This window comes from Capra hircus, chromosome 10 (assembly GCF_001704415.2).
Source record: "Capra hircus breed San Clemente chromosome 10, ASM170441v1, whole genome shotgun sequence".
NCBI classification, from domain to species: domain Eukaryota; kingdom Metazoa; phylum Chordata; class Mammalia; order Artiodactyla; family Bovidae; genus Capra; species Capra hircus.
The window spans coordinates 52,257,642-52,284,933 of NC_030817.1; the positions used below are offsets into that span (position 1 = coordinate 52,257,642).

The 27,292-nt window shown below is 42.2% G+C and overlaps 1 protein-coding gene across 4 annotated transcripts in view; it reads left to right on the plus strand.

Annotated features, from left to right (window-relative positions):
- FAM81A (family with sequence similarity 81 member A) overlaps positions 1-27,292 on the plus strand; it is a 79,641-nt gene that overhangs the window by 1,771 nt on the left and 50,578 nt on the right. The window contains exons 2-4 of one of the 4 annotated variants that reach the window (XM_018054284.1): positions 20,207-20,274; positions 21,373-21,646; positions 22,387-22,392. In XM_018054284.1, coding sequence (XP_017909773.1) covers positions 20,228-20,274; positions 21,373-21,646; positions 22,387-22,392 — 327 coding nt within the window. In that variant the 5' untranslated portion in view covers positions 20,207-20,227. Of the gene's footprint in view, positions 1-20,206; positions 20,304-21,372; positions 21,647-22,386; positions 22,393-27,292 lie in introns of all 4 variants that reach the window. The other 3 variants (XM_018054286.1, XM_018054287.1, XM_018054285.1) reach the window with 3 other exon arrangements.

A 27,292-nucleotide genomic window follows, 5' to 3' on the forward strand; every position in this document is an offset into this window, starting at 1 on the left:
CCCTCTCTCATCTCACTGGTGCAGGGCTGGGTTTTCTCTTGCTTCCCAGTGCCGCCTCCAAACCATTAACCCATCCCTAACAGTCTTCTCTCTACAGTTCTTGCCATCTGCTTGTGCTCCATACCCTCCTTCTTCTTGTCTGAGTCAGTGCTTGCCCAACCTAGTGGCTCTTCAGAATCACCTGGAGCATTTTGAAAAACATGGCGCTTTGACTCTCCCAAACATACCGCATTGGGAGGACCTAAACATTTTAATTTTAAAACAAACCTTAAAAGAAGGAAGAGGAAGGGGAGGAGAGATGGGAAGGGGAAAAGAAAACTCCTCAGGTGATTCTGATATACGCCCGAGTTTGGGAATTAACTACAAATTGGTGCTTGCCAAGGGCATTTGCCATCTGCCTCTGTGGGAATTGAAACCAGTGTTACTGCAACTGTGTGACCTTCGACATGTCCTAAAGGGAGCTGGTGGGGGTAGGGGGGTGGAGAACAGGAATGAGGCAGTCTGTGCTTTGGGAAAACTGGCAGAACAGGTCTTCGGATAGTTAGATATTTTCAGGAACTGATTTTATGAACCCAATCCTTGCATCTCCTCATATCTAGAAAAGCACTTAATCCCTTCGTGGTGACATCAGTTCCTTGTGACTAGCAAAAAACCATGGCAAAGATAAGTTCTTGTTTATGTGAACTCTTCCTTTACCAAAAAGTGAACTGATGTGCCAGTTGCTCAGTCGGGTCCAACTCTTTCTGACCCCATGGACTGTAGCCTGCAAAGCTCCTCTGTTCATGGGAATTCTTCAAGCAAGAATACTGAAGTGGGTTGCCATTTCCTTCTCCAGGTGATCTTCCCGACCTAGGGGTCGAACTCAGGTCTCCTGCATCGCAGGCAGATGCTTTACCTTCTGAACCACCAGGGAAGCTTCACCAGTCATATATATTGACCTTCTCCCACTACCTCTTTGGAATAGTTTCTCAAAGCTATCTGAGGTGCTGCCCCCCCCCCCCCCCCCCGCCTGCAGTCCTCTTTCTGTGCCAAATAAAACTTAACTCGAAACTCTCACATTGTACATTTTTTCTAAGTTGACAGAATCATTTCACTTGATGCTACAAAAAAAATTAACAAACAAACATGATTAATTAACTTGGTTCTCTTTCTACCTTGTCTCTCGCCGGTGATTTTGGTGTTTATGTTGAGGTTCTATTAATTCACCGAGTTCTTGAAGGTCATTCCTATCAACGCCTGTGGCCTTAGTTTCCACATTAATGGCTCACTTCTTGGATTTGTGTAGTCATGGGAATTTTTTCCACCTTCAAGATCTGGAACTTGGATGTCAGTTTTCCTGGTGGATTTTTCCCACCTACTACACCAGACTAACCATCACTGAGGACTCTGGTCTCTTAGTCACCTGCTGTGCTAATCTTTCTATGGCTCCGTTTCTCTGTTTGGAGAATATACTTCCCAACCATTTTGGTTTTGTCTGGAATCCCAAATCCTTTGTCTTAACATGTTGGGCTTCTCATATTCCAGTTGTCAGTTCAAAACCACCCTCAACATCTGCTTTTTCTTCTCCCAGTCTGCCATGTTATCTGCCAAGTTATCACAAAGACCTTTGCACTGGTCCCACTGCAGATTTATGCTAGCTCTAATTTCACCTAGGTCTTACTTTTCTGTTAAAAAAGAAATCCATCTTTTATGAAATCCCAGCTGCATTTCTTTAGAGGTGATGCCAGACTTTTCCATTCCTTAAACATCCAGTCAGTTTCCTTCCTTTTTTTTTTTCATTGATGAAATTAAGGATGTTTACACTGGAGCTAACTGCCCTCTGCTTTAATGTAAGTTTCCACTGTACCCTCTTCACTACCCCAAGCATTCTTTTTTTTGATATATATATATATTAGTTATTTATTTGGCTGCATCAGGTCTTAGTGAAGCATGTGGGATCTTTTAATTGAGGCATGTGGGATTTAGTTCCCTGAGCTGAGCCCCCTGCACTGGGAACTTGAAGTCTTAGCCGCTGGACCACCGGGAAAGTCCTTAAGCATTCTTTCTTAATTCTTCTTTGACCTTCTTTATTTTTTTCATCTGAGGAAGAAAATGTCTGTCAGTCCCTTACCCAAGATTAACTTGTGCGCTCTGCATGCGGTATCCTCTGGGCTTTCCCCGTTCCTTCTTGCCTCTTTTGGGAACTTGCTCCATTTGTTATTCCCTTTCTCTAATTTCTTTGGTTCCTCCTTACTCAGTCCCAGCCTTCGAGCTCCACTTTTAGCCAGATTTTGCTCAGCTCCCCCAGATGCCTTCAGACTTCCATTTCCAGCCCTGCCTTCTGAATTTCATTCAGAATTTTTTTAAAAAAGAATTTTATTTATTTATTTTTAGCTGTGCTGGTTCTTCACTGCTGCATGATCCTTTCCCAGGTTGCGGAGATCGAGGGCTACTCTCTCGCTGCCGTGCATGGGCTTCTCATTGGGTGGCTTCTCTTGTTGTGGAGCAACAGGCTCTAGGGCGTGCAGACTTCAGTAGTCGCGGCTTTCAGACTCTAGAGCATGGGCTCAGCAGTTGTGGTGCGCAGTCTTAATTGCCTGCGGCATGTGGAATCTTCCCAGATCAGGGATTGAACTCGTGTCTCCTGCGTTGGCAGGTGGATTCTTTACCACTGATCCGCCAGGGAAGCCCCATTCAGAATATCATACCCAGAAACCCAGCTATTTTGTCTCTAAAGAGCTCTTCCTCCTAGCTTCCTTAATCTTTTTCCCCTTTTTAACTTTTTATTTTGAAATAATTCAGATTTACAGAAAAGTTGCAAGATTTAAATAATTCCTGTATACTTTTCACCCAAATTCTATAAATGTAACTGTTTACCACACTTGCTTTTTCTTTCTCACGCATTCACTCTCTCTCTACACACATAGACGCACACATCATGCACAGACTCGCACATATATATTTGTCATTTTTCCTGAAGCTTCAGAGTAAGTTATAGACATGATGCTGCTTTACCTCCCTCTCCAGTATGTCAGTGTATAGTTCCTTAAAAGAGAGACATTTTCTGACATAACAAGCAGCAGAATCAGTACATTAACATTGATTCTGTTGATACTATTATCTATTCTATAGACCTTTTGAAAGTGTCACCAGAAGTCCTAATAACATGTTTTAGAGCAAAAGAAGGGGAAAAATCACACACACACACACACACACACACACACGCCTCCTACTTGTCCAGGATCCATTCCAGGACCTTGTGCTGTTCTAGTTGCCTTGTTCACTGCTTTTATTCTGGACAGTTCCTCAGTCATTCCCTTGTCTTTTGTGATCTCGGCACTTAGGAAGGGCAAGGCTGGTGGTTTTGTAGAATACCCTTTAACTTGGGTTTGCAGTTCTCTTGCAGTAGATCCAGGTTATCCATCATCAGGGAAGCCTCCTAAAGGGAGATCCTGTCTCCCTCTTGGTGCACTGACATGATTTCCGTGCTGTCGTCACGCTCTCTGTGACCTGCTTTTTCTCTCTTGGGTTATTCTGACTTTACTCTTCACACCCCTCCATGCAGCCGGTTGCTGAGTGGTGCAGCGCTCCCTGCACCATCTCCCTTAGGGTGTCCCTTCCTCCATTCCTTCTTTCTGTCCTGTTGTGGAATCCAGGCCTCTGTACGTGGTCCTGGTGACTGTTCCTCATGGCTTACCACCAGGAGCCCCTGTACATGTCAGTTTTCACCAGTCAGTACTTCCTCTGCTCTGTCCTCCCTCCACCTTTTCTCAACCTGTCCTGCCTTTACTTGATCCACCCCTTTGAATATCCCACTCACATGCCTGATTCTCAAATGCATTTCTGGCTGGCCCAGTTCAAACCCATCCTGCCTCTTGTCTGGAGGCAGCCCCACCCCTCAGCTAGTACGAGCCTCTTTATTCCTGCACGGTGGCTTGTCTGTTCTAGTTCCCTGTTGAAGCGAAGCTCTTGAGTGCGGGGGCTGTGTCTTATTCAGCACTGCAGAGGCTCAATGAGTATTTGTTGACTGGACTAACTGACTTGATTAAAATCATTAAGCAAAGGCGCAGGCTGACCTTAGAGTTATCTGCCATGTGGTACATGGTGGTGGGTGTGAAACCTGTGCTTTACTCCAGGAGTCAGGTGGGTGTGAGCTCAAAGTAAGGCCTCCTAGCAAAATGATGCGTAATTCAGAAAGGTATTTCCATGTTGTAAGTGGAGTAAATGATTCTCTCCCGATGACATCTTAACTTTGCATCTACGTGTCAAGACAAAGAGAGGGCAGACTGGCTTGAAAAAGAGTAGAGAAACCTACCAGCATATTAAAAATGGCCCGTCTATTTCTTCACACCCAAAGTGAGCAGCTGAATGTGTGAGGAGCAGTTCAGGCTCACATCCTCCCTCGAGCCCTGGAACCACCTGTTCTCTCCTCCCCATTGTCTGGCCTTCTCCCTTGCTCCCGTGAGCACTGCCTTTCTCCCTCCACGCTCCCTTCCCTGGCTCCTCTTCCTTATTTCACTCTTTCTGCCTGTTCTCTCTCTTAATAAATCTGTGTTCTTCCCTCTTCCTAGTTTGATGATTTTATTTTTTGACTTCTTGGATACCATTTGACATTCCGTGGGTTTTTAACATAGAAACAGGTGAAAAAGGATAAAACAATGGCTTTGTACTTTGGTGGATTTTTTTTTTTTTTGATCCCATCCCCTCCAAGGGTCAGGCTTCCCAGGTGGCACAGTGGTAAAGAATCCACCTGCCAATGCAGGAGAGCCGGGTTCTTCCCCTGGGTAAGGGAGATCCTGTGGAGCAGGAAATGGCCACTCAGTCCAGTATTCTTGCCTGGGAAATCCCATGGACAGAGAAGCCTGGCAGGCTACAGTCGTGGGGTCACAGAGAGTCGGACATGATTGAGCACACACATACCCCCAAGCGTCAGAAGTCCTTGGTGTTTGAAAATGTAGTTATCAGTGATAATGAAATTTTGTTTTTTCTTTGCTGCACAGTATGTGGGATCTTAGTTCCCCCAACAGGAATCAAACCTGTGCCCTTGAAGTGGAAGCATAGAGTCTTAACCACTGGACTGCCAGGACAGTCCTGAAAATGGTTTATTTGATTATCTTTCTGCTACAGCAAGAAAATTACCAGGAACATACTGGTTGATAAACATCGAAAGACCTGAAGTTTTCAGTCTCTGTTAAGGCAAAATTGGTATTTGTGCTTAACAATCTGATTGCAGGATGGTGAGTTGTCGAGGTTACTGGAACCACAATATTCCTCCTCGTGATGTGCCTCACTGGCTGGCTGTGGTCAGCCTTTTTTCTGTCCTAAGAACGCTTTTGTGTGGATGACGTCTTTGGATAGAGTAGCTACAGAAGTGAAGGCAAGAGATTCTGCTGCTTGACTGAGTGGGGCTGGAATAACAGGCGTGTTTATGTGGGAGAGAATGAGTAGGGTTGCTTTTGCACTATGAAATTCTTAAAATTGTTTTACCAGGAAGATGTTATTCAGAAACCTCTGGTGCCTTCAGCTCGTTTTTTGTTTATTTCAGATTTCTTCCCCCCCCCCCCCGGTTTTAATTATCTCTAGAAGAGCTCAGGAGGTCTCCCATGCTCTAAAATAGTTATAATATTAATGTGCTGAACTCAAGTCATTCCTCCAAATAAAAGAGTCTCTCACAGACCCCTGTATTCAGCAGAGAAGTCCAGCCCCTTCCCGCTGTGTGTGAGGAAAAAGGCAGAGACCGGAGGCTGGATCTTTCTTCCCATCCCCAATCCTTAGCTTTTCAGCCAGAGATTCGTGTTGGGTACAACCCCAGAGTCACGACTAGCGTTGTGTCTGTGTGAGTATAGAGTCATGATGCCTTCCCTTCTTCTGTTCCATCCTGGATGCATCGGAGGTGGAGGTGGTTTAGGAGGGAGAGCGTTTACGCTGGTTTTTAATAATACTTTTTCTGTTCTAGCTGGTGCATTTGGCAGATTCCCTTTTTAACACTCGGTAATGTGTATTCTCTAATGCCTTCTCTAATGCTAGAAAGAAAAGTTGCCAAATATAGCTGTTGATCATACTAAAACATCCGAAAGGTAATACGAACACACTTGTGGTGTGGGTGTGGGCACGGGTGAGAGCCTGTCTCAGTGCAGGGGACCCTGAAGCAGCCTGCTGAGCTCACAGCTGGAAGGGACCTTGAGACAGCAATTGATATGTCACTTGGGCAGGGCCACCAACTAATTAGAACGATGGGCCTTACGAAGGAAGGACTAGCAAATGAAGAAATGTTTATCAGCATCTGTGTAGGGACACTGTACTGAGCTTCCGGGGGTTACAGACTCACGGGCTATGTAGTCTTTGCTGCCCCCCAGCAGCTCAGCTGGGGAAACAGAATCCAGGAGAAGTTCAAATAACAATAGAAGATTTAAATAGCATTTCAAAATAGCTGTTATTAATAGATGGGAACAGAAACCAATCTGTTTTTGCAGGGGTTCTCCTAAAATTGTTAGCATCATTTTAAGCTGTGCAGAGTGGATTAGAGCAGCATTGTGGCCATTCCTTGGGTTCCAGGGGTCCTAGTGATTTCAGTTTCCACTCATGAATCCCTCTGGACCTGCCAGAGTCACATGTGTGCTGCAGATTTACGAGATCCCATCAGTTATGCAATGGTCCCGGCCTTGACCGGAAGGCCACTGTAAATACTTTGAATGTTTTGAAGTTCGTTTTTGCAGGGGTCAGAAATACAGCCACGCTTCACCTTTCCAGTCTCAACAGAATTCTGGTGAATGCCGTAGCGTGGAGGGGAAAGGAAAGAATTCTTGCAAAGTAGAATCAAGGCCATTTGCACAAAAGTAATTGAAAATATCTGTCTTGGGACCCTGTGGCAGAGTCGGGTGGGAGGGAAATCTCACACTCTCCCTGGAGCCTAATGCATTTGGAATGCTGTGCTGGTGTCTCTCACTGGGCAGCCCAGAGCCTGAAATAAGGGTGATCAGGGGCTCCATGAGGGCTTTAATGAGGGTCCTGGGCGCAAGTCTCATTTGGTGCCCACAGGTGTGTACTAGGTCACTTCAGTTGTGTCCAACTCTTTGCGACCCCATGGACTGTAGCCTGCCAGGCTCCTCTCCTGGGATTCTCTAGGCAAGAATACTGGAATGGATTGCCATTTCCTTCTCCAGGGAATCTTCCCACCCCAGGAATTGAGCCACGTCTTTTTTAAGTCTGCTGCGTTGGCCCACAGGAAACAGGTACAAATTAGCAAACTGGGAGTTGTTCAGCTGATACAGAATTTCAGTTTTAGAAGATGAAAAAGTTCTAGAGATCTGTTGTACAGCACTGTGTGAGTAGTTAACACTGTGTTGTAAACTTACAAATGTTTAAGGTAAATGTTATTACATGTTTTAAACCACAGTAAAAATTGAACAGTAAACTTACTTTAACTGAACCATTTTGTCTTTTAAATCCAAGATCAGTTGTGTTTCCTTGGTTTTGATAGCTAGAAATGGGCGATTTCTGCAGTTTTTGTTTGGGTGTCTTCTCACTGGTTCATTCTTTTATGCAATAAATTTTTACTTAAAGTTTTGTCTTGAAAATAGTACACTCATTGAAGTATTTTGAAAAGAAGGAAAAGTAGAATAGAAATGTATCCAGTGCCATTATTTATATATTGATTTATTTCTTTGCACTATTAAAAAAAATTATTGTAGTAGGACTTCTAACTTGAACCCCAGCCACGGTCTCCAGAATGGCTGAGGGATTTCTGGGTTGCTGGTGTAATGTGCTGTTGAAAAAAATATTAGGCTGTGTCAGGTAAGCTTCATTTGCCATTGACCTAACCCACTCCAGTGTTCTTGCCTGGAAAATCCCAGGGATGGAGGAGCCTGGTGGGCTGCCATCTATGGGGTCGCACAGAGTCGGACACGACTGAAGCGACTTAGCAGCAGCAGCAGTGTGTCCAAAGAGGGACGTTTTGGTATGAGGATGCCTAGCATCCTAGAGGGAGAAGGCAATGGCACCCTACTCCAGTACTCTTGTCCGGAAAATCCCATGGATGGAGGAGCCTGGTGGGCTGCCGTCTATGGGGTCACTAAGAGTCGGACACGACTGAGCGCCTTCACCTTCACTTTTCACTTTCATGCATTGGAGAAGGAAATGGCAACCCACTCCAGTGTTCTTGCCTGGAGAATCCCAGGGACAGGGGAGCCTGGTGGGCTGCCGTCTGTGGGGTCGCCCAGAGTCGGACACGACTGAAGCGACTTAGCAGCAACATCCTAGAGGCTGTGTAAGGCTTTATGACGGGCTTCCCAGGTGGCACTAGTGGTAAAAATCCATCAGCCAGTGCAGGAGGTGCTGGAAACACAGGTTCAATACCTGGTTGGGAAGATCCCCTGGAGAAGGGTATGGCAACCCACTCCAGTATTCTTGCCTGGAGAACCCTTGGACAGAGGAGCCTGGTGAGCTATAGTCCATAGGGCTGCAAAGAGTCAGACACTACTGAAGTGACTTAGCATGCACACATGCAAAGCCTTATAACATTCCATCCTTTGTGACTTACCCAGATTTCCCCCAGATCCACCTCATAACCATAATGCATCTACCTCCCAAAGTATGCCAACCCAGTATATTTTAAAAAAGATACTCATTTCTTCTCCAAAAGTCTGACCTGGTGTTGGGAGAGAGAAACTGCCTGTCTCTAAGTAGGAGACAGGGGATGCCTATTTGTGCACATAATTCAGAGACATTCCCCGAGTCTGCACTCTGTCTTAATTTATGGAAAGCTCTTTGACTTTCTTATCAATCTGGATACTTTGACTTTGAAAGTCATCATCTCTGGCCTCAGTTGCACAGCCCTCTTCCTCTTCCTTTTACTGAAAACACATCATTTGCTCAGATATGGGCTCTTCACACCACAGAACAATATTAGTAATTTGGCACAGAGTGGGGTGGGTTGGGAAAGCAGCCCCAAGTGGCAAGAGCATGCAAGCATGCAGAGAGGGGCCCAGGGGAGTCTGATGAGAGAGGGATGGAGGCAGGTGAGGGTGGCCTGTACACCCGGAAGGGCAGTAGGTGTCTTGTCCTTGATGACTCATCCATCTCTGCTGGCCCCAGGTTGGGCAAGTACCCCACCTTGGAGAGGTAGAGGAGAGGGAGGTGGCAGAGGTAGAACTTAAAAATTGATGGGTCCTCTAAATAAAATGTTTGCACCACCTAAATTATGGTGCCATGGAGTAAAGCTCTGTTTCCAGGCCCTGGTTATGGTTTTATATAGTATTGAAAATCCATTTTCAAATCTTGTTCTTAAAAAAAAAAATCCCTAACATGATAGACAGTAAATCTTTTCCATGTTACTTCATACTCTTTGTAACCATTATTTTAAATAGCTATAGATATCCTTTTGAGTGGGTGTGCCATATTTTAATTTTCATTTCAGTTCAGTTGCTCAGTCGTGTCCGACTCTTTGCAACCCCATGGACTGAAGCATGCCAGGCTTCCCTGTCCATCACCAACTCCCAGAGCTTGCTCAAACTCATGTCCATCGAGTTGGTGATGCCATCCAACTATCTCATTCTCTGTCATCCCCTTCTCCTGCCTTCAATCTTTCCCAGCATCAGGGTCTTTTTCAGTGAGTCAGTTCTTCACATCAGGTGGCCAAAGTGTTGGAGCTTCAGCTTCAGCATCAGTCCTTCCAATGAATATTCAGGACTGATTTCCTTTAGGATTGACTGGTTGGCTCTCCTTGCAGTTCAAGGGACTCTCAAGAGTCTTCTCCAACACCACAGTTAATTTTAATTTACTACTCTTTTATTGGTGGACATTTAACCAATAGGTGTTTATAGAGATGTTAACGTCTAGATAAGATCACATATTAAGTATGGAAAAAGGCATGAAGGGTAGAAATTTGATGGAGATTAGTTACTGTTGCCTTGTAATTCTAATCTGGTGCTCCCCAGAATGTACAGGGCAAGTTTGAGTTCTGTGCATGTCCTTGAAGGACTAACAGTTTGACCCCCTTCAAGCTCATGATCTTTACAGATTTGTGTTTTTTTAAGGTGGGGACAGGAGGAACTACTACTTTCTTTTTCAGTGATATAATGACAACTAAATTGAAAAACTGAAGTGTTATACATTGAGTTGAAGCCTCCTGTAGTCCTCTGTCTCCCACTGAGAGATGAATATGACCCTGATTTGGTGTTGGTCATTTCCTTGTTCATCTTTAGATATTATAGATTTGGCAGGTTAATTAGCACATTTTAAACCTTTATGGTGTCATAAATGTCAACCTTTAAAATGTCATCATCATGTCCATATCCTTCTTCAGCTTGCTTTTTTACTTAATATGTTTGTGAGATTCATTCATTTTGGACTCGTCATTGTAATCCAATTTTCCCACAACTACTACTTCTTTCATTTCATGACTGTCACAGTTTATCCATCCATTTGCCTAATGATGGGTGTTCAGTTCCCCTCTCTGCCCACTTTTTTGCTCTTAGAAGACAGTGCTGCCTTAAGTATTCTTCTAAAGGTCTCCTGTGGATGTGTGAGAAGCTTTTGGGGCAGTTCTTGGCAGTGAAATTGTTGGGCCATGAGGCTTGTGTATCTTCAGCTTTCCTGGATCTTGAAGATTACTTTCCAAAGTCATGGTACTGACCCACATTCCCACCTGGTGTTCCCGTTGTCCCTAGTGTGTCCCATGTGTTCTTGTTCAAACTTCACTTGCCAATCTAATGGGATTAATTGGTATTTCTTGTGTTTTTGTCTCTTGCAGCAAACTAGATTTATTTCATGATTTGCTTCTACTGGCCACAACAGAGCCAACGTTAGAAAAAAAAAGTGTTAAAATTCTTATTCTTCCTACAGTATCCTTTTGAGATTTTTCTAAGCAAAGAAACCATTTAGAAATCTATTAACAGACTTAAATGTTAGATTATGACATAGTTATTTTCTTCCCAGTAAGGAGAACCACACCCTATATAATTTCGTGTCATAGTCCCAGGTGACTACACCCTCTGGCAGAGGCCAGGTAATTGCCACTCTGCTGTGTTCTGTTGGTTAAGAGCAAGTCCCAGGTTCCTCCACACTCAGGGAAGGGTTTACACTGGTATGAATTCCTGAGAGTGAGGAGCGTGGGGGCCACCTACATAGAAGCCTGGCTTTCACAATAGGTACCATGTTGTGATCACCATGTTTCAGCATCATGGTTTAAATATTCAGCCCTATTAGGACAGTCAGAGACGTTCAGATTTCAGAAGACTGAGTTACCCAAGTCCAAGTCTCATCAGGGGTGTCATTTCAGAGTATTGATTCATGATAAGAGTAGCTGGCTGTTAGCCTGGGCCTCGAGTTTGCTGGTTCCTGTCTTCTCCTTTTGTGCACATCCACACTGGAAACTAAATGATGTGCTTGATGAGTGTGGGCTCAGGGCAGGAGGAGTGAGCAGGATCTTCTTAGTGGTCGGTGTCACTGAGCCGAGAGCTTAATGCATCCCTCTCCACAATAGGGTTCTTCCTGCTGCCCCAGGTTCTTGGAAACACTGATCAATTTAGCCTCTCGGTACTCTGCTTTTCCTAGACACGCTGTGTGTACCATCTCCCTTTCTGGTTGCACATTCCTTCTTTTGTCAGAATATAATTTAGTTGATTAAATTCAGCATTTTGAAATGACTTTGTTTTAGTCCTCTATACTTGAGACTGATTCACCAGCAAACTCGTATTGATCAGGTGCTGGGGATTGAGCTGTGGACGGTACAGCTTCCCATGGAGCTCACAGCATAGAGCCAAAGGCTGACAGTGAGCCAGTGATCACAGGTGTGGTGACTGTTTGCCATGTTTCACTTGTAAGCGTTGGCAGGACCTTGGGTTGTTCTGACAGATATGCTGACTTCATCCCTTCTTGATTCTTTAGGTTTCGTGGGCAGAGTCTCATCTAAACTTCAGTTTTGGAAGTAGCTTGCAATTTGCCCCACTGACTTTTTAATACTACCTGTGTTATTTCATAGAACAAAGGGAAAATAAGAGACCAAAAAGTTGAACCAAACCCTAATTATAACTAGTATTTCAGTGCAAATATCCATCAGTCAGGAGCTGCCCAACAATGACAGTATGTCCATTTAATGGAATATTATGCAGGCATTAGAAATTGGGATATGTATGTTCATATATTGATAGAAGAATGTTCAGGATATAGTATCATTTAGGAAATGCAGGGTACTTATAGTGTAGAGTAGGATGTCATTTTTTTTTTCAAAAAAGGAAAAATTATGTATATTCTGAAAAGAGATCTCAAAAAAAGGTAAGCTGATATAAACATCAGCACTTACTGAGTGGTGATTTTCAATTTGTTCTTCATGCATTTATGTAGAGCCTAAATTTTAAAGTTATTTTATTAATCATGAAAAGCATTTTTTCACTTTAAGGAAAAGTGTTCTTTAAAATGTTCCAAATTTCTTCATACAAAGTACATGTGTTGCAAGGCATTTTGTGTGTGTGTGTATGCTGGTGTGGTTTTGAAAATATAAGTGATAGTAGCGTGGTGTCAGTCCAGCTGTAACCTCAGCGTATATTTGTGCCAGGAGAAACAGCTTTGGCCCAATGAAAGCGTGAAAGCAAGTACCTAATGATTTCCTCCACTAGCTCCCCACAATAAACAGCATCACTTTAAGCAAATGAATACTATTTGGTGAACTTTTTATATGTTTTAGTTTTTAAGATAGATATATTTTCTATCAGATGTGATGAAGGTATATTAACTATGGAAGTGAGAGGAAGAGCCTTTTCTGGAAGCATATCAAGTGCCCTGAAGCCAGACTGTTCCAGACACCCTGCCACCTCCTTGTGGATGATGCCTGCTGATGAAGAAGTGGGGCCCTTAGGCCCAGGTCCCTGCTGTCTTCTTTCCTGTGACGTCAAGCTAGTTGCCTAACATTTGTAGGTCTCAGTTCCCTCTGGTTAAATGGAGGTGATAAGATCAGTCCCTTCACGAATGATTGTGAGGGTGAATTCCATTAATGTCCATAAACACGCTGCTTGAGTGCCTGACTAGGGGTCAACACCCCAAAAAGGGAGCAGCTGTTAGTTCTGTGTCCCCAGCCGGATAAGCTGAGGTCAGCCTGCTAGGATCATACAGTTATTGGGGGAGCCATGCTTCAAGTAAGGACCAAGTAAGGACCCCATCAAGTAAGGACCCCATCACCCTTGTCTTCCATGATGGAAAGGTATGTCAGACTGTAGCCGTGGAAAGGGGGAGGGGAAAGGAGAGACAGTGGAGGGAAGGAAAATGGCCCATGGAAAGGGGAAGTGAAGAAGAGGGAAAGAGAAAAAAGGAAGATGGATGGAGAGGGATGAGTGGGAAAAAAGAGAGAGAAAATCAAATGACAGGAGGCAGTGAGAGGGGAGGAAGAAGGGCTGAAGCGCGACGGGGAGAAAGGAGGAAAGGGGCCCTGGGGGAACCCTCTGTTCCTCCTCCCTCCCTGGCCCCATCCCACGCCTCCTAGTCTGGATTCTGGTGCAGCATCTACCACTGTGACCTCTCCCCTATTCTGAGCTGCTCTCGCAGCTGGCCGTTCACCACCCTTGAGTCTTCCATCCCTGATCACTCCTCGCTGCACCAGGACACAGTCTATGCTTGAGCCTGGCCTCTGAGATCAGTTAGGGAACACTCCCACCTGTCTTCCTAGACATGCTTTCCACTACTCTCCGCCCTCTATCTTTTCACTATTTTTAACTATAAGAAAATCAGGGTTTTTTTTTTTCCCACCACCGCATTACAACCACTTTATTCATAAATGCTTTGCCCTTTTTTTTTTTTTTAATTCTGACACTTGGTAGAACATATCAGTGCTGTATTTTAATAGTAAACTGAAAAACTAAATTTTAATTTTTCTGTAAGAATTATCATTTTAATTTGTTCATGTATCGTTTTACAGTAAAATAATACTCTAGTGTCATCTTGCTTAGAAAAATAGAACTATTGCTTGGCATTAACATCTCCTTTTGTCATTAAAATATCATATATATGTATCTGAGAATATAGATACATATGTATGTACCTAGAATCTTCCTAACCACAAATAAGTGTTCTGGTTTAGATAACAGCATTTTCCTTTACTCTTATGTGAACCTCCAAATTCTGTTGATACATTGCATATATTAGGCATTGAGATTTTGTTTTTTCTTATTTCTTTTAATTCTCCTGCCCTTGCTTCACCTACCTGTCTCTTCCCTAAATTTTCCAAAGTTTCTAACCTCATAAACTGAAGTTTGATACTGTAACAGTGAAACATGGCACAATCAAAACAGTGTACCACCTAGACCTGCCTGTTCATATTTCAGACCCACTCGTGTGCTAGAGGGCAGATTTATAAAATGCGCAGGAGCTGAAAACTTAAGGCAGTGGGCAGAACTGACAGTGGGAAGATCTGGAAAGAATATTTGAGATGTCACTTAATCCCATGACTTTGAATCCGATTCAAAATCCGATGTTTATTATGAATCCTTATTTATTGGCAATACAGATCGCCAAAGATTGTTCCAAAAAGAACACTAACCAACTAAGACACCTGACAGATAAACACATCTGCCACACTCGTGAAAGGGGTGCCAGTTCGGAACAGACCTCAGTATGTGTTGTGGACTCATGCCTTGGGACATTTTCTGTCACGGAGAGTGCACAGTGCTTGGTTTGTTACAGGGAGATGTGTTATTGAAAAGCAATCTCAGGCAATGAGTAGTGGATAGACTTGTTTTTCAGAAATGGGGTATGACTGGGTTTCTATAGCTCAGGCAGGATAATTCCAGGTGGATAAAATGACCTTCGGAAAAGGGTGTTGCAAAGGTCTCCATTCATTCACAGGTATTATACTGAGTGCCTAATGTTGGGGTTGGAGTCTCAGTAGAGAATGATTCTTTTTTTAAAAAAATTTTATTTATTTGGCTGCGGCACATGGGATCTTCTGTTGTGGTGCGCAGGCTCCATGGCATGTGGGGCCTTAGTTCCCCAACCAGGGAACAAACCTGAGTCCACTGCCTTGGAAGGGGACTTCCAGTGGACCAGTAGGGCAGCCTGACGACTGCGTGTGATGTGCTTTAGTCGCTCAGTCGTGACCGTCTCTTTGCGACCCCATGGACTGAGGCCTGCCAGGCTTCTCTGTCCTTGGAACTCTCCAGGCAAGGATACTGGAGTGGGTTGCCATTTCCTTCTCCAGGTGATCTCCCTGACCCAGGGTTTGAACCCAGGTCTCCAGCACTGCAGGCAGATTCTGTACCACTGAGCCACCAGGGAAGCCAACTGTACGTTTAACTAAACCATATTCTTTAATGCCTTGCGTGTGTAAATGCGTGCTAAGTTGCTTTAGTCCTGTCTGACTCTGTGCGACCTTATGGACTGTAGCCTTCCAGGCTTATTTGTCCATGAGATTCTCTGCGCAGGAATACTAGAGTGGGTTACCATGACCTTCTCCACTCTAATGCCTTACTTGCTGCAGTTTCTGATACTGGAGTGCTAGTCATGCTCTCTTTGTGTAGATCCTTGTAGGTCAGCTCTGTGCCCCTTAAAATTTGAGGGACTTCCCTGGTGGTCCAGTGGTTAAGACTTTACCTTCTGATGCAGGGGATTCGGGTTTGATTTCTGGTCGGAGAGCTAAGGTCTCACATGCGTTATGGCCAGAAAACCAAAACATAAAACAGAAACAATATTGCAAAAAATTCAATAACGACTTTAAAAATGGTCCACATCCAAAAGATCTTTTAAAAAGAAAAAAATATTTGATACACGCCCTTAAGTGGCATATAAGTAGGGGGAGACAGACTGCTAAACAGCTGATATATAAGTATAAATATAAAATGTAATATATAAATATAAAATATAAAACTCATAGGATAAAGAGCTGAAGAATACAGACAAGCCGTATTATTGACTTGAAGGGCAGGTGGGCTCTTTCAGGATGGGGGTGAGTTTCTAGGCAGGCAGGGAAGGGAAGGGCATTTCTGATAGAGCACACAGGCAAAGCTATGATGGTAGTGAAGTGCATTGCATGCTAAAGGACAGTGGTGGGGAGTGTCGCCACGCAGGTTAGAGCTGGCTGGAGGACATGACTGTGGCATGCAGTGGCCTAGGATGAGGCTGGGAGGAGTTAGGCCAGAGTATGTTGAGAGTAAAGGACACAGAGGTAAGGCGGGAATGTGGAAGAGAAAAAGTATGGCACAATCTCTCCATTCTCTACTTTGGGAAATCCTATTCATTCTCATCAGTTCTTTCCTGATCTGGCTGCTAACCAGGAAGAAAACAAAGCGCTCTCCCTTTTTTCCTCCCCATTTTTAAAAAAATGTTAAAAACTTGTAAATTGAGGTTTTATTGACATAGAACATTGTATTAACTCCAGGTACATAATAAAATGATTTGGTATTTGTACATATTGCAAAATGATCACGATAATAAGTCTCATGTATCAACACACAGAGTTACAAAGTTTTGTATGTGTGTGGTGAGACCTAACAGAGCAGAAGATATTAAGAAGAGGTGCCAAGAATACACAGAAGAACTACACAAAAAAGATCTTCATGACCCAGATAATCACGAAGGGGTGATCACTCACACTCACCTAGAGCTGGACATCCTAGAATGTGAGGTCAGGTGGGCCTTAGAAAGCATCACTATGAACAAAGCTAGTGGAGGTGATGAAATTCCAGTTGAGCTGTGTCAAATCCTAAAAGATGATGCTGTGAAAGTGCTGCACTCAATATGCCAGCAAATTTGGAAAACTCAGCAGTGGCCACAGGACTGGAAAAGGTCAGTTTTCATTCCAATCCCAAAGAAAGGCAATGCCAAAGAATGCTCAAACTACCACACAGTTGCACTCATCTCACATGCTAGGAAAGTAATGCTCGGAATTCTCCAAGCCAGTCTTCAGCAATACATGGACCGTGAACTTCCAGATCTTCCAGCTGGTTGTAGAAAAGGCAGAGGAACCAGAGATCAAATTGCCAACATCTGCTGGATCATGGAAAAAGCAAGATAATTCCAGAAAAATATCTATTTCTGCTTTATTGACTATGCCAAAGCCTTTGACTGTGTGGATCACAATAAGCTGTGGAAAATTCTGAGAGAGATGGGAGTACCAGACCACCTGACCTGCCTCTTGAGAAACCTGTATGCAGGTCAGGAAGCAACAGTTAGAACTGGACATGGAACAACAGACTGGTTTCAAATAGGAAAAGGAGTACGTCAAGGCTGTATATTGTCATCGTGCTGATTTAACTTATATGCGGAGTACATCATGAGAAATGCTGGACTGGATGAAGCACAAGCTGGAATCAAGATTGCCAGGAGAAATATCAATAACCTCAGATATGCAGATGACACCACCCTTATGGCAGAAAGTGAAGAAGATCTAAAGAGCCTCTTGGTGAAAGTGAAGGAGGAGAGTGAAAAAGTTGGCTTAAAGCTCAACATTCAGAAAACAAAGATCATGGCATCTAGTCCCATCACTTCATGGGAAATAGATGGGGAAACAGTGAAAACAGTGTCAGACTTTATTTTGGGGGGCTCCAAAATTACTGCAGATGGTGACTGCGGCCATGAAATTAAAAGACGCTTACTCCTTGGAAGGGAAGTTATGACCAACCTAGGTAGCATATTCAAAAGCAGAGACATTACTTTGCCAACAAAGGTCCGTCTAGTCAAGGCTATGGTTTTTCCAGTGGTCGTGTATGGATGTGAGAGTTGGGCTGTGAAGAAAGCTGAGAATGGAAGAATTGATGCTTTTGAACTGTGGTGGTGGAGAAGGCTCTTGAGAGTCCCTTGGACTGCAAGGAGATGCAACCAGTCCATTCTGAAGAAGATCAGTTCTGGATGTTCATTGGAAGGACTGATGCTGAAGCTGAAACTTCAATACTTTGGCCACCTCATGCAAAGAGTTGACTCATTGGAAAAGACCCTGATGTTGGGAAAGATTGAGGGCAGGAGAAGAGGACAACAGATGATGAGATGGTGGGATGGCATCACTGAGTCAATGGACATGAATTTGGGTAAACTCCAGGAGTAGATGATGGATAGGGAGGCCTGGTGTGCTGCGATTCATGGGGTCGCAAAGAGTTGGACACGACTGAGCAACTGAACTGAACTGAACATGAGGGTGAATATAACTTAAAAATATTTGTTTATGTATTTGTTTATAGTCGTGCTGAGTCTTCATTGCGTAGGTTTTCTCTAGTTGTATTGAGCGGGGCTACTCTCTAGTTGTGGTGTGTGGGTTTCTCATTGCGGTGGTTTCTCTCGTTGCAGAGTACAGGCTCTAGGGTGCACAGGCTTAGAAGTTGCAGCCTGTGGGCCCTAGAATGCATGGGCTTCAGTAGTTGTGGTGCATGGACTTAGTTGCCCCAAGGCATGTGGGATCTTCCCAGACCAGGGATTGACCCATGTCCCCTGCGTTGGCAGGTGGATTCTTAACCACTGGACCACTTGGGAAGTCCCTAAATGTAACTTTATGAGTTAGTGTTTTCTACCCATGCATTTTTGTTCATATGGTTAGTTGGCCACTTACTGCGTCGTTTCAAAGTTGCTTTAGATGTCTACTGTTTCTGTAGGATAGAAAGCTCTTCAGGGAGAGGATTTTTGTTGTATCTGTCTAGGTTAGTTGACTATACAGTAGATGCCAAATGTCTCTTTGTTGTTGTTCAGTGACTCAGTCTTGTCTGACTCTGCGACCCCATGGACTGCAGCACACTCGGCTTCCCTGTCCTTCACCATTTCCTGAAGCTTGCTCAAACTCGTGTCCATTGAGTCAGTGATGCCATCTAACTGTCTCATTCTCTGTCATCGCCTTCTGCTCCTGTCTTCAGTCTTTCCCAGCATCAAGTTCTTTTCTAGTGGGTTGACTCTTCGCATCAGGTGGCCAAAGTATTGGAGCTTCAGCATCAGTCCTTCCAATGAATGTCTCTTAGGTTGGGTTATTCTATAGATTAGTATCTCAACTAAGATATTTTACAACTTTAAAGTTGTAAAGATTCTGTGATTCTGAATATTTCACACTGGCCTAATTTTTGTAGTTTAAATGACAGAAATTATTTTCTTTAATACTGAAGAGATCTTTTGGCATCGTAGCTTGTTTGGCATGGAACACTTTTTTTTCTTAAATGTAATTTGTTTAAATTCAAAGTTATTTGTCTAGGAAAGGGAAAAGTTCACATTTTGAAACTCTAAAAATAACATACTGGATAGATGATGCCAAAACAATGGTTTCAATCAGAAAACCGTTTCTCAATCCAGCATCTAAATGAGAACTAACTACTGAATCTTATCATAGTTACTAGGCTTTCACTGTTTTAAGGCAATTAACAGCAGTATTGAGAAACCTAAGTAATGAAATATTTTTAAAACCTCTAATTTTTTCAGATGTCTGATGCATTGTGATGATCAAATGTTCCTTATATACACCTGATGTAATATAAATGATCATATCTTATAATACAGCAAAGTTTTAATGAAAAGTATCATTTCATTCTCTTAGTAGATAGATAAATTCACCCAAATCAGATCCCGTTGATCATGTATTATTCTATTAAGATTATTTTAAAGATAATGCTCTTAATTTGCTATGGAATTTACTAAATTTGCTGAGATAAATTTCCTAGGATAGTTTTCTGTACAGTTCTAGGGAGAAGTACAAGATTGACTTAAGTCTGTTGAAGGAACTATCTTGTTTCTATAAAAGTGGTTTTTCAAACTTGAGATGCAGATATGGGGTGAGAAAACTTCAGGAAACTTGACTCTAGCATGTACGCACGCATGTTGATCTATCCAGCAGGGCTTATGGTATTAAGTTCAAAAGCATTTTGATTCTTGATTCTTTTCTCCTTATTTTGAGACATCTCCTGTTTCTATAATATGTAAGATATTTAATAATATAATTGATCAGCATGTCAGCATAATTTTTGATCCCTTTGGTAACTTAATAATAAGATTTGTGTATATGTATGTGTTAGTCACTTAGTCATGTCTGACGCTTTGCGACCCCATGGACTATAGCCCACCAGGCTCCTCTGTCCATGGAATTCTCCGGGCAAGAATACCTCCAGGCAAGTGGGTTGCCATTCCCTTCTCCAGGGAATCTTCCCTACCCAAGAACTGAACCTGGGTCTCCAGCATTGCAGGCAGATTCTTTATTGTCTGAGCCACCAGGGAAATCCCCAAGGTCATTTATGTTCTAGATATAAACTGTTAAATAATTTAATGCTTATTTTTTCAACAGATGTGAATTATTAGAAAGAAAATGGCCCAACGGAGCACTGTATTTCCTTCTCTTGTCACCGAGGAAAGGTATAATATATGGAAAATATGCATCTAAGGTATACTTTTTCTTTCCACCAATTCCATGAGGGCTGCTAGTGGGCATGAAGGCTTGCAGCTTCTTTGATATCCAATGATGACTTTTCTTAAGGGCAAGAGTAGTACTGTCATGTCCCCTCTCCAGCTTCTGGCTTGTAGGACACTATGGGCCATTCAGTGATTGTGACTGGTGGGGATTTCACGGTAGCCCTGCATTATGCTTATACTTCTGATTAACAATAAAATGTACCTCTGGAGGCTTATGGGCTGATATCCCCACTAAAACTTTTAAATGAGAAGTTGCAAATTGGGTGTCCATAGGCCAAAACTGGCTCATAGAAGTAATACATTGTTTGGCCTGGATCATCTTAAATACTTTTTAAATGAGTTGTTAACATTTTAAAAATCAGGTGGGGACTTCCCTGGTGGTCCAATGGTTAAGACTCCATGCTTCTGATGCTAGGGGCATGGATTCGATCCCTGGTCGGGGAGCTAAGATCCCACATGCCTTGTGGCGTGGCCAAAAATAGATAAATAAAAATCAGGTGACTTCACATACAAGCCTAAAATTCTTGGTTCTTCTTGAAATATCAGATGATCTGGAAAAAAAGAATCTGCATTCCCAAATGGTTACTCATAGGTGGAGCAGAATTGTGGCTCCCTTAGGTGAGGAATGCCCCTTTCAGTTTCCCAAAGTCCCTGACATGCCCTAGTGTATCCTGTGTGGTATGCTTCACTCATTTATATCCACAGCCTGACCGTTGGAGGCATTTGAGTTTGTAGCCTCTGCTTTAGGGGAAGGGGAAAGGAAAGCAGGTCCAGTGATTTTGTTAATAAGCTTTGATCCTGCAGCCTCTTGCATTGGGAGGGCATGGAGCCTGCTACCAGCGCACTTGACTCTCTGTGGACCATTGATTAAAGCTACTGCCTGTTTCACAAAGAAAACTCTTTGGGGCAGAAACTGCTTCAAATCTTCATTTAGCTTGTAAGGATAGATAATTTGCCTTTCCTGGGAAGTCTTGAATCTGGCTTTAAAAATGATTTTTTTCCCAACTGACAACCCTAGTAATGTGGGGCTCCCTTCTGCAGGCGAGTTCGAACGATGCCCCGACACAGCCAGTCCCTGACCATGGCACCCTACTCATCCGTAAGCCTAGTGGAGCAACTGGAAGACAGGATCCTCTGCCACGAGAAAACCACGGCTGCCCTTGTGGAGCACGCCTTCCGGATCAAAGACGACATCGTCAGCAGCTTGCAGAAAATGCAGAACAAAGGGGGAGGCGACCGCTTGGCCAGGCTTTTCTTGGAGGAGCACATCAGAAACATCACTGCCATAGTGAAGCAACTGAATCGGGATATCGAGGTATGGCATGCGGAAGTGTGCTGCGTTCCCACAGACAGATCTGCCCCACACCTGATGACCCTCACAGGCATTTCTGCCATCAGACCACAGCCTTCTATCTTGTCCAGTCTTAATGATTGCCAAGGAAACGGCTTGAACAAATATATTAAGTGTATTCCAGTATCTGGTAGCAGTTACTGTCAGTGTTACTTGGGTTTAATCTCTGTGTACCTTGCTGATTAGTAAATCACTTTGTTTTGTTTGGCTCTCAATGGAAAGAGAGGAGAACTCGTCAGATAGTTTCCCTGTAAAACCCTTCCTATCGTTGAAGACAGCTATTAAATCAATTACTAGGTCAGCCTTTGCTGCTTCAGATGAAATGTTTCTAGGTCATAATGATTATATATAATACAGTTGATTACTCAGACAATCTGGGGATTTGAATTGCTTCTCAGGCTCGCTTTTATTGCTCTATTTTTCTCTGAAATGAGCCCAAGAAAAGGCCAATATTGTCTATTTTTAGAGTTTGTAAATTTACTGCTGTTTATTGAGCAATCACAGGGACCACAGAATTTAATTCAGAAAGCTTAAGATCATTTAGGGCCTGGGCTGACATCACTGAACAATGTCAGTATCTTACACATGTAGTTTGAAAATATACGAATAAAAGGTATATGGCTAGATTAAGGAAAACCTTTGTCTTATATCATGGAGATTGTATTTTAATTATGCTTCCTGAAATCAAGACTTTTTTTTTTCAGTTTCAGGTTTGTATTTATTTATTTTAAGAGCTTTACTGAAGTACAATTTAAAAGCCACAGAAGTCTACCCATTGTAAGTGTACAATTCAATGATTTGTAGTAAATTAATAGAATTAATGTTGTGCATCCATCAACACAGTTCAGCTATAGAACATTTCAATCACTCCCCAAATTTCTATCAGCCTGTTTGCAGGTAATCCTTCCTTCTACCCCAGACCCAGGCAGCCACTAGTGTGCTTTCTGTCTCTATAGATAATTTGTCTTTTCTGGACATTTCATATGAACAGAATCTTACAATATGAAGTCTTTCGCACCCAGCTTCTTTCACATAGCATAATCTTTTTGAGGTGCAACCATGCTCTAGCACGTATCAGTATTTCATTTCTCTTTATGTCTGAGTGGTATCCTATTGGACTTTCCTGGTGGCTCAGTGGTAAAGAGTCTGCCTGCAATGCAGGAGACCTAGGTTCGACCTCTGGGTTCAATCCCTGGGTCGGGGAGATCCCCTGGAGACGGAAATGGCAACCCACTCCACTATTCCTGCCTGGGGAATCCCATAGACAGAGGAGCCTGGCAGGCTACAGTCTGTGGGATTGCAAGAGTTGGAAATGACTTAGCGACTGCTGCTGTTGCTAAGTCACTTCAGTCGTGTCTGACTCTGTGTGACCCCATAGACGGCAGCCCACCAGGCACCCCCAAGCATACCTAATAGTATCCTAGTATATGGCTATACAGCTTTCTGTTTTTCCACTTATCAGCTGATCGACATTTGGATTGTTTCCAGTTTTTAGCTGTTGTGACTAAAGGTATTGTGAACATGTGAACATGTCTTTGTATGGAGATATATTTTAATTTTTCTTGGGTAGATGACTATGTGTGGAATTGCTGGGTCTTGCAGTAAGCTTATGTTTAAGTTTTTTTTTTTTCAATTTTAATTTAATTTTAATTTTTACTTTATTTTACTTTACAATACTATATTGGTTTTGCCATACATTGACATGAATCCGCCACGGGTGTACATGAGTTCCCAATCATGAACCCCCCTCCCACCCCATATCATCTCTCTGAATCATCCCCGTGCACCAGCCCCAAGCATCTTGTATCCTGTATTGAACATAGACTGGCTATTTGTTTCTTACATGATAGTATACATGTTTCAATGCCATTCTCCCAAATCATCCCACTCTCTCCCTTTTCCAAAGTGGCTATGCCATTTTACAATCCCACCGGGAATGTGTGAGGATTCCAGTTTCACTACTTCATCCCCAGCACTTGCTATCATCTCTCTTTTTGATAATAGTCATTATCGTGGCCTTGTGATGGTATTTCATTGTGCTATTAATTTGCATTTCCCTAATAACTAATGATGTTTTCATGTCCTTATTAGTCATTTGTGTGTCTTCTTTGGTGAAGTGTCTACCCAAGTCTTCTGCCCATTTTTTAAAATTATTTTTTATTGTGGTAAGATATTTATCATTTTAACCATTTTAAAGTGTGCAGTTCATTCACATTAGTTACATTCACAGTGTTACATGCAAACCATCACCTCTGTCGATTTTCAAAACTTTTTGATTATCCCAAACAGAAACTCTGTTCCCAGTAAACAATAACTCTCCATTGTACTTTCACCTCAGCCTGGATAACTTGTATTCTGCTTTCTGTCCCTATTCTAGGTATATCACATAAGTGCAATCATACAGTATTTGTCCTTTTGTGTCTCTGTCATTTCACTTATCATAATGATTTCCAGATTAATCTATGTTGTAACATGTGTCAGAACCCATTTTTTAAATTAGGTCATTTGTTTTATTATTGAATTGTAAGATTTCTTTGTATATTACAGATACAGGTCCCATATCAGATAGGAGATTTGCAAAATATTTTCTTCCATTCTGTAGCTTCTATTTTCATTCTCCCAGTGGTGTCTTTTGAAGCACAAATTTTAATGAAGTCCAACTTACAAGTTTTTTTAAAAAAATGGTTTATATTTTTGGTGGTATGTCTTGAGAACTGTTTGCTTAACCCAAGGTCAAGGCTTTTGTGCTCTGTTTTCTTCAAAAGTTGATTTTAGTTTTTACCTTCAGGTCTGTGAGTTACTTTGAGTTAATTTTCATGTAATTTTCATGTATAAAGTGAGGTTAAAGATCTAAGTTAATTTTTTTTATATGGATATCCAAGAAAAATCTGTCATTTTCCCCTTTGCCCCTTTGTCAAAAATGAATGGATCATAAAATTTAAGGGTTAATTTCTGAATGCCATTGAGTGTATGGCTTTCCTATGCCAATACCACATTGCCTTAATTTTTAGCTTAAGAGTACATTTTGAAATCATACAGTGTAAGCCCTCCAACTTTGCTCTTGTCAAAATTGTCTCAGCTATTCTAGGTCCTTTGTATTTCCTTATAAATTTTAGGATTAGCTCTATTAAAAACTCTGCCGAGATATTGGCAGAGATTGCTTTGAATGTATAGATCGGTTTGGGGAGAATTTCTGTCTTAATATTGAGCCTTCAGTGTTTCAAAGCATCAGCTCTTGGTTTTATTTTTTTCATATTTGCTTTTTTGTTTTCTATTTCATTGTTTTCAACTCTAGGTTGTTTCATTTTTCTCTGCTTATTTTAAGTTAGTTTGCTTTTCTAGTTTCTTCAGGTAGAAGCTTAGGGAATAGGTTTGAGATCTTTCTTCTTTTCTGATAATGGTGTTTAAAGCCATAATGTGGCCTCTGAGCACTGCTTTGGCTGCTTCCATGAGTTTTGATATGTTGTGGTTTTGTTTTCATTCGGTTTAAAGTATCATAAAATTTACCATGTGATTTCTTTTTTTGATACATGTGTTACTTAGAAGTATGTTATTTAATTTCTGAATGTTTGGGGTTTCCCTATATTTAGGGGATATTTTGTGGATTTCTAATTTAATGTGGGCAGAGAACAACTTTGTATATCTTTAATCTCTTTAAATTTATTTAGACTTTTTTTTAAAGGTTTTTTTGATGTGCATCTTTTTTTTTTTGAAGTCTTTATTGAATTTGTTACAATATTGCTTCTGTTTTATGTTTTGGGTTTTTTGGCTGCAAGGCATGTGAGATCTTAGCTCCCTGATTAGGGATCAAACCTGCACCCCCTGCATTGAAAGGTGAAGTCTTAACCACTGGACCACCAGGGAAGTCCTGAGACTTTTTTCCAGCTATTGAAGTGTCCAGTTTTTATTGTTGAATTGCCTATTGCTCCTTTCAGTTCTGTCAGTTTTGCTTCACGTATTCCAGGGCTTTGTTGTTACATGTGTATACATTTGTAATGTGTATATTTTCCTGATACAGTGATTCTTCTATCATTATAAGATGTCTGTCTTTATCTCTAGTAATATTTCTTGTCTTCATGTCTCTTTTGTCTGGTATTAATATAGCTATTCCAGCTCTTTATGACTATTGTGTGCATAGTTGACTTCCTTTCCTGAGAAGTCTCACTCAGCTTATACCCAAGGGAGAACCTAGAGTACCACATGATTAACAATTTTCACTGTCTTTGGAGATTACAGCACACCTTTACTGAGGACAGAGATTTACTCAGAGTTGTATCCTATTGGAGTACATTGGTCTTCAGGGTTCTAAAATTTCTGGTCTATGCTTGTTTTGATGTTTAAAGAAAAGGACCATGTGTTTTTGTTTTTATAAGGGGATGGAGTTGATCTTTGTTGCTTTGGTGACTGATGGCATCCATTTCAGTTTCTTTGGATCATAGCATTTTATTTTCCCTTTGGAGTTTACCTTTTTTCCATTGGATACAGGCTAAGATGGCTATTAATCAGAGTGCCTTATCCCATTTTTAGATAATGAGGATTGGAGTCCATAACACAAACCAGAGCATTGAGACTGTCACTTCCTGGAGTCTGAAACCTGAGCAGAGTGTCCCAAGGACATGAGTATCTTTCCAGCAGCTGTACCTGTAGGGTGCTAGGTAGTGGTCCTACTGCCTGGACCCTAGGAATTGCCTTTTGTCATTTTTCTCAGTCTGGATCCCCAGCTGCCCTGTTGATTGTACGCACTTCTCCCCTATAGCCTTCCAATAAATTCCAGATTTTTCACCTAAGCCAGAATCAGGTTCAGTTGCTGGCAGCCAAAGAACTCTAATGGTATCCAAGAGGCATAGAACATGTAAGAGACTGCTGCAGATAATTTACTTGTTTTCGGAAAGTGGTGTCTATATTTAGAATGATCTTTCCAGTATTATATTTGAGTGCTAAAGCAGTTTTATCCCAGAGACTGAATAATTTGGCAGCCCCAAGTTGGCACCTTCTCAAGATTGAAGAACCCCAACTTAAACATTTCCATTTGGAAGAGCGAGATATATTAGGAGGCTGATAGCCCTGCTGTACTCCATTCTGTAAAGGGTGATGGATAATATCAAAGTGATTGGGGAGAAACGATGATGCTCAAATCCCTGATCCTTCTACCAGTGGTGAGAAATGTGTCTCAAAAAATTGCAAACCCTCATGTTTCATGTTAGAAGATGGTGTGACTTCCCCATTCTTCCCACACCCAGCATTTCGCTGTGGGTACTCTGCTTGGTTCTGTTTGCTTATGTGGGTGGTGGACAGATCAGAGACTGGAAACCATCCTGCAGTACTATCCTCAGGTAAAAGCAGAGAGTATAGAATTTTTTCTGTCTGCAAATGAGGTGATAGTACTTACGCTGCAGCTATGGGATATCTGGGGGGATAACTTCCCCTTTGGTAGCTGCTATGTACTAATCCAACAATCAGAACCATTTCAATATGTAATTTCCAACCTCAGCTGAGCCCCCAGTGCTGTTTAATAGCTCGTTCATTCTAGGAAGCCTTCACCACCGGTTCCCTTCCTGGCCTCAATTCTTTTTCTCATTCTCCTCTTTCACCCTCATCAAGAGGTTCTTT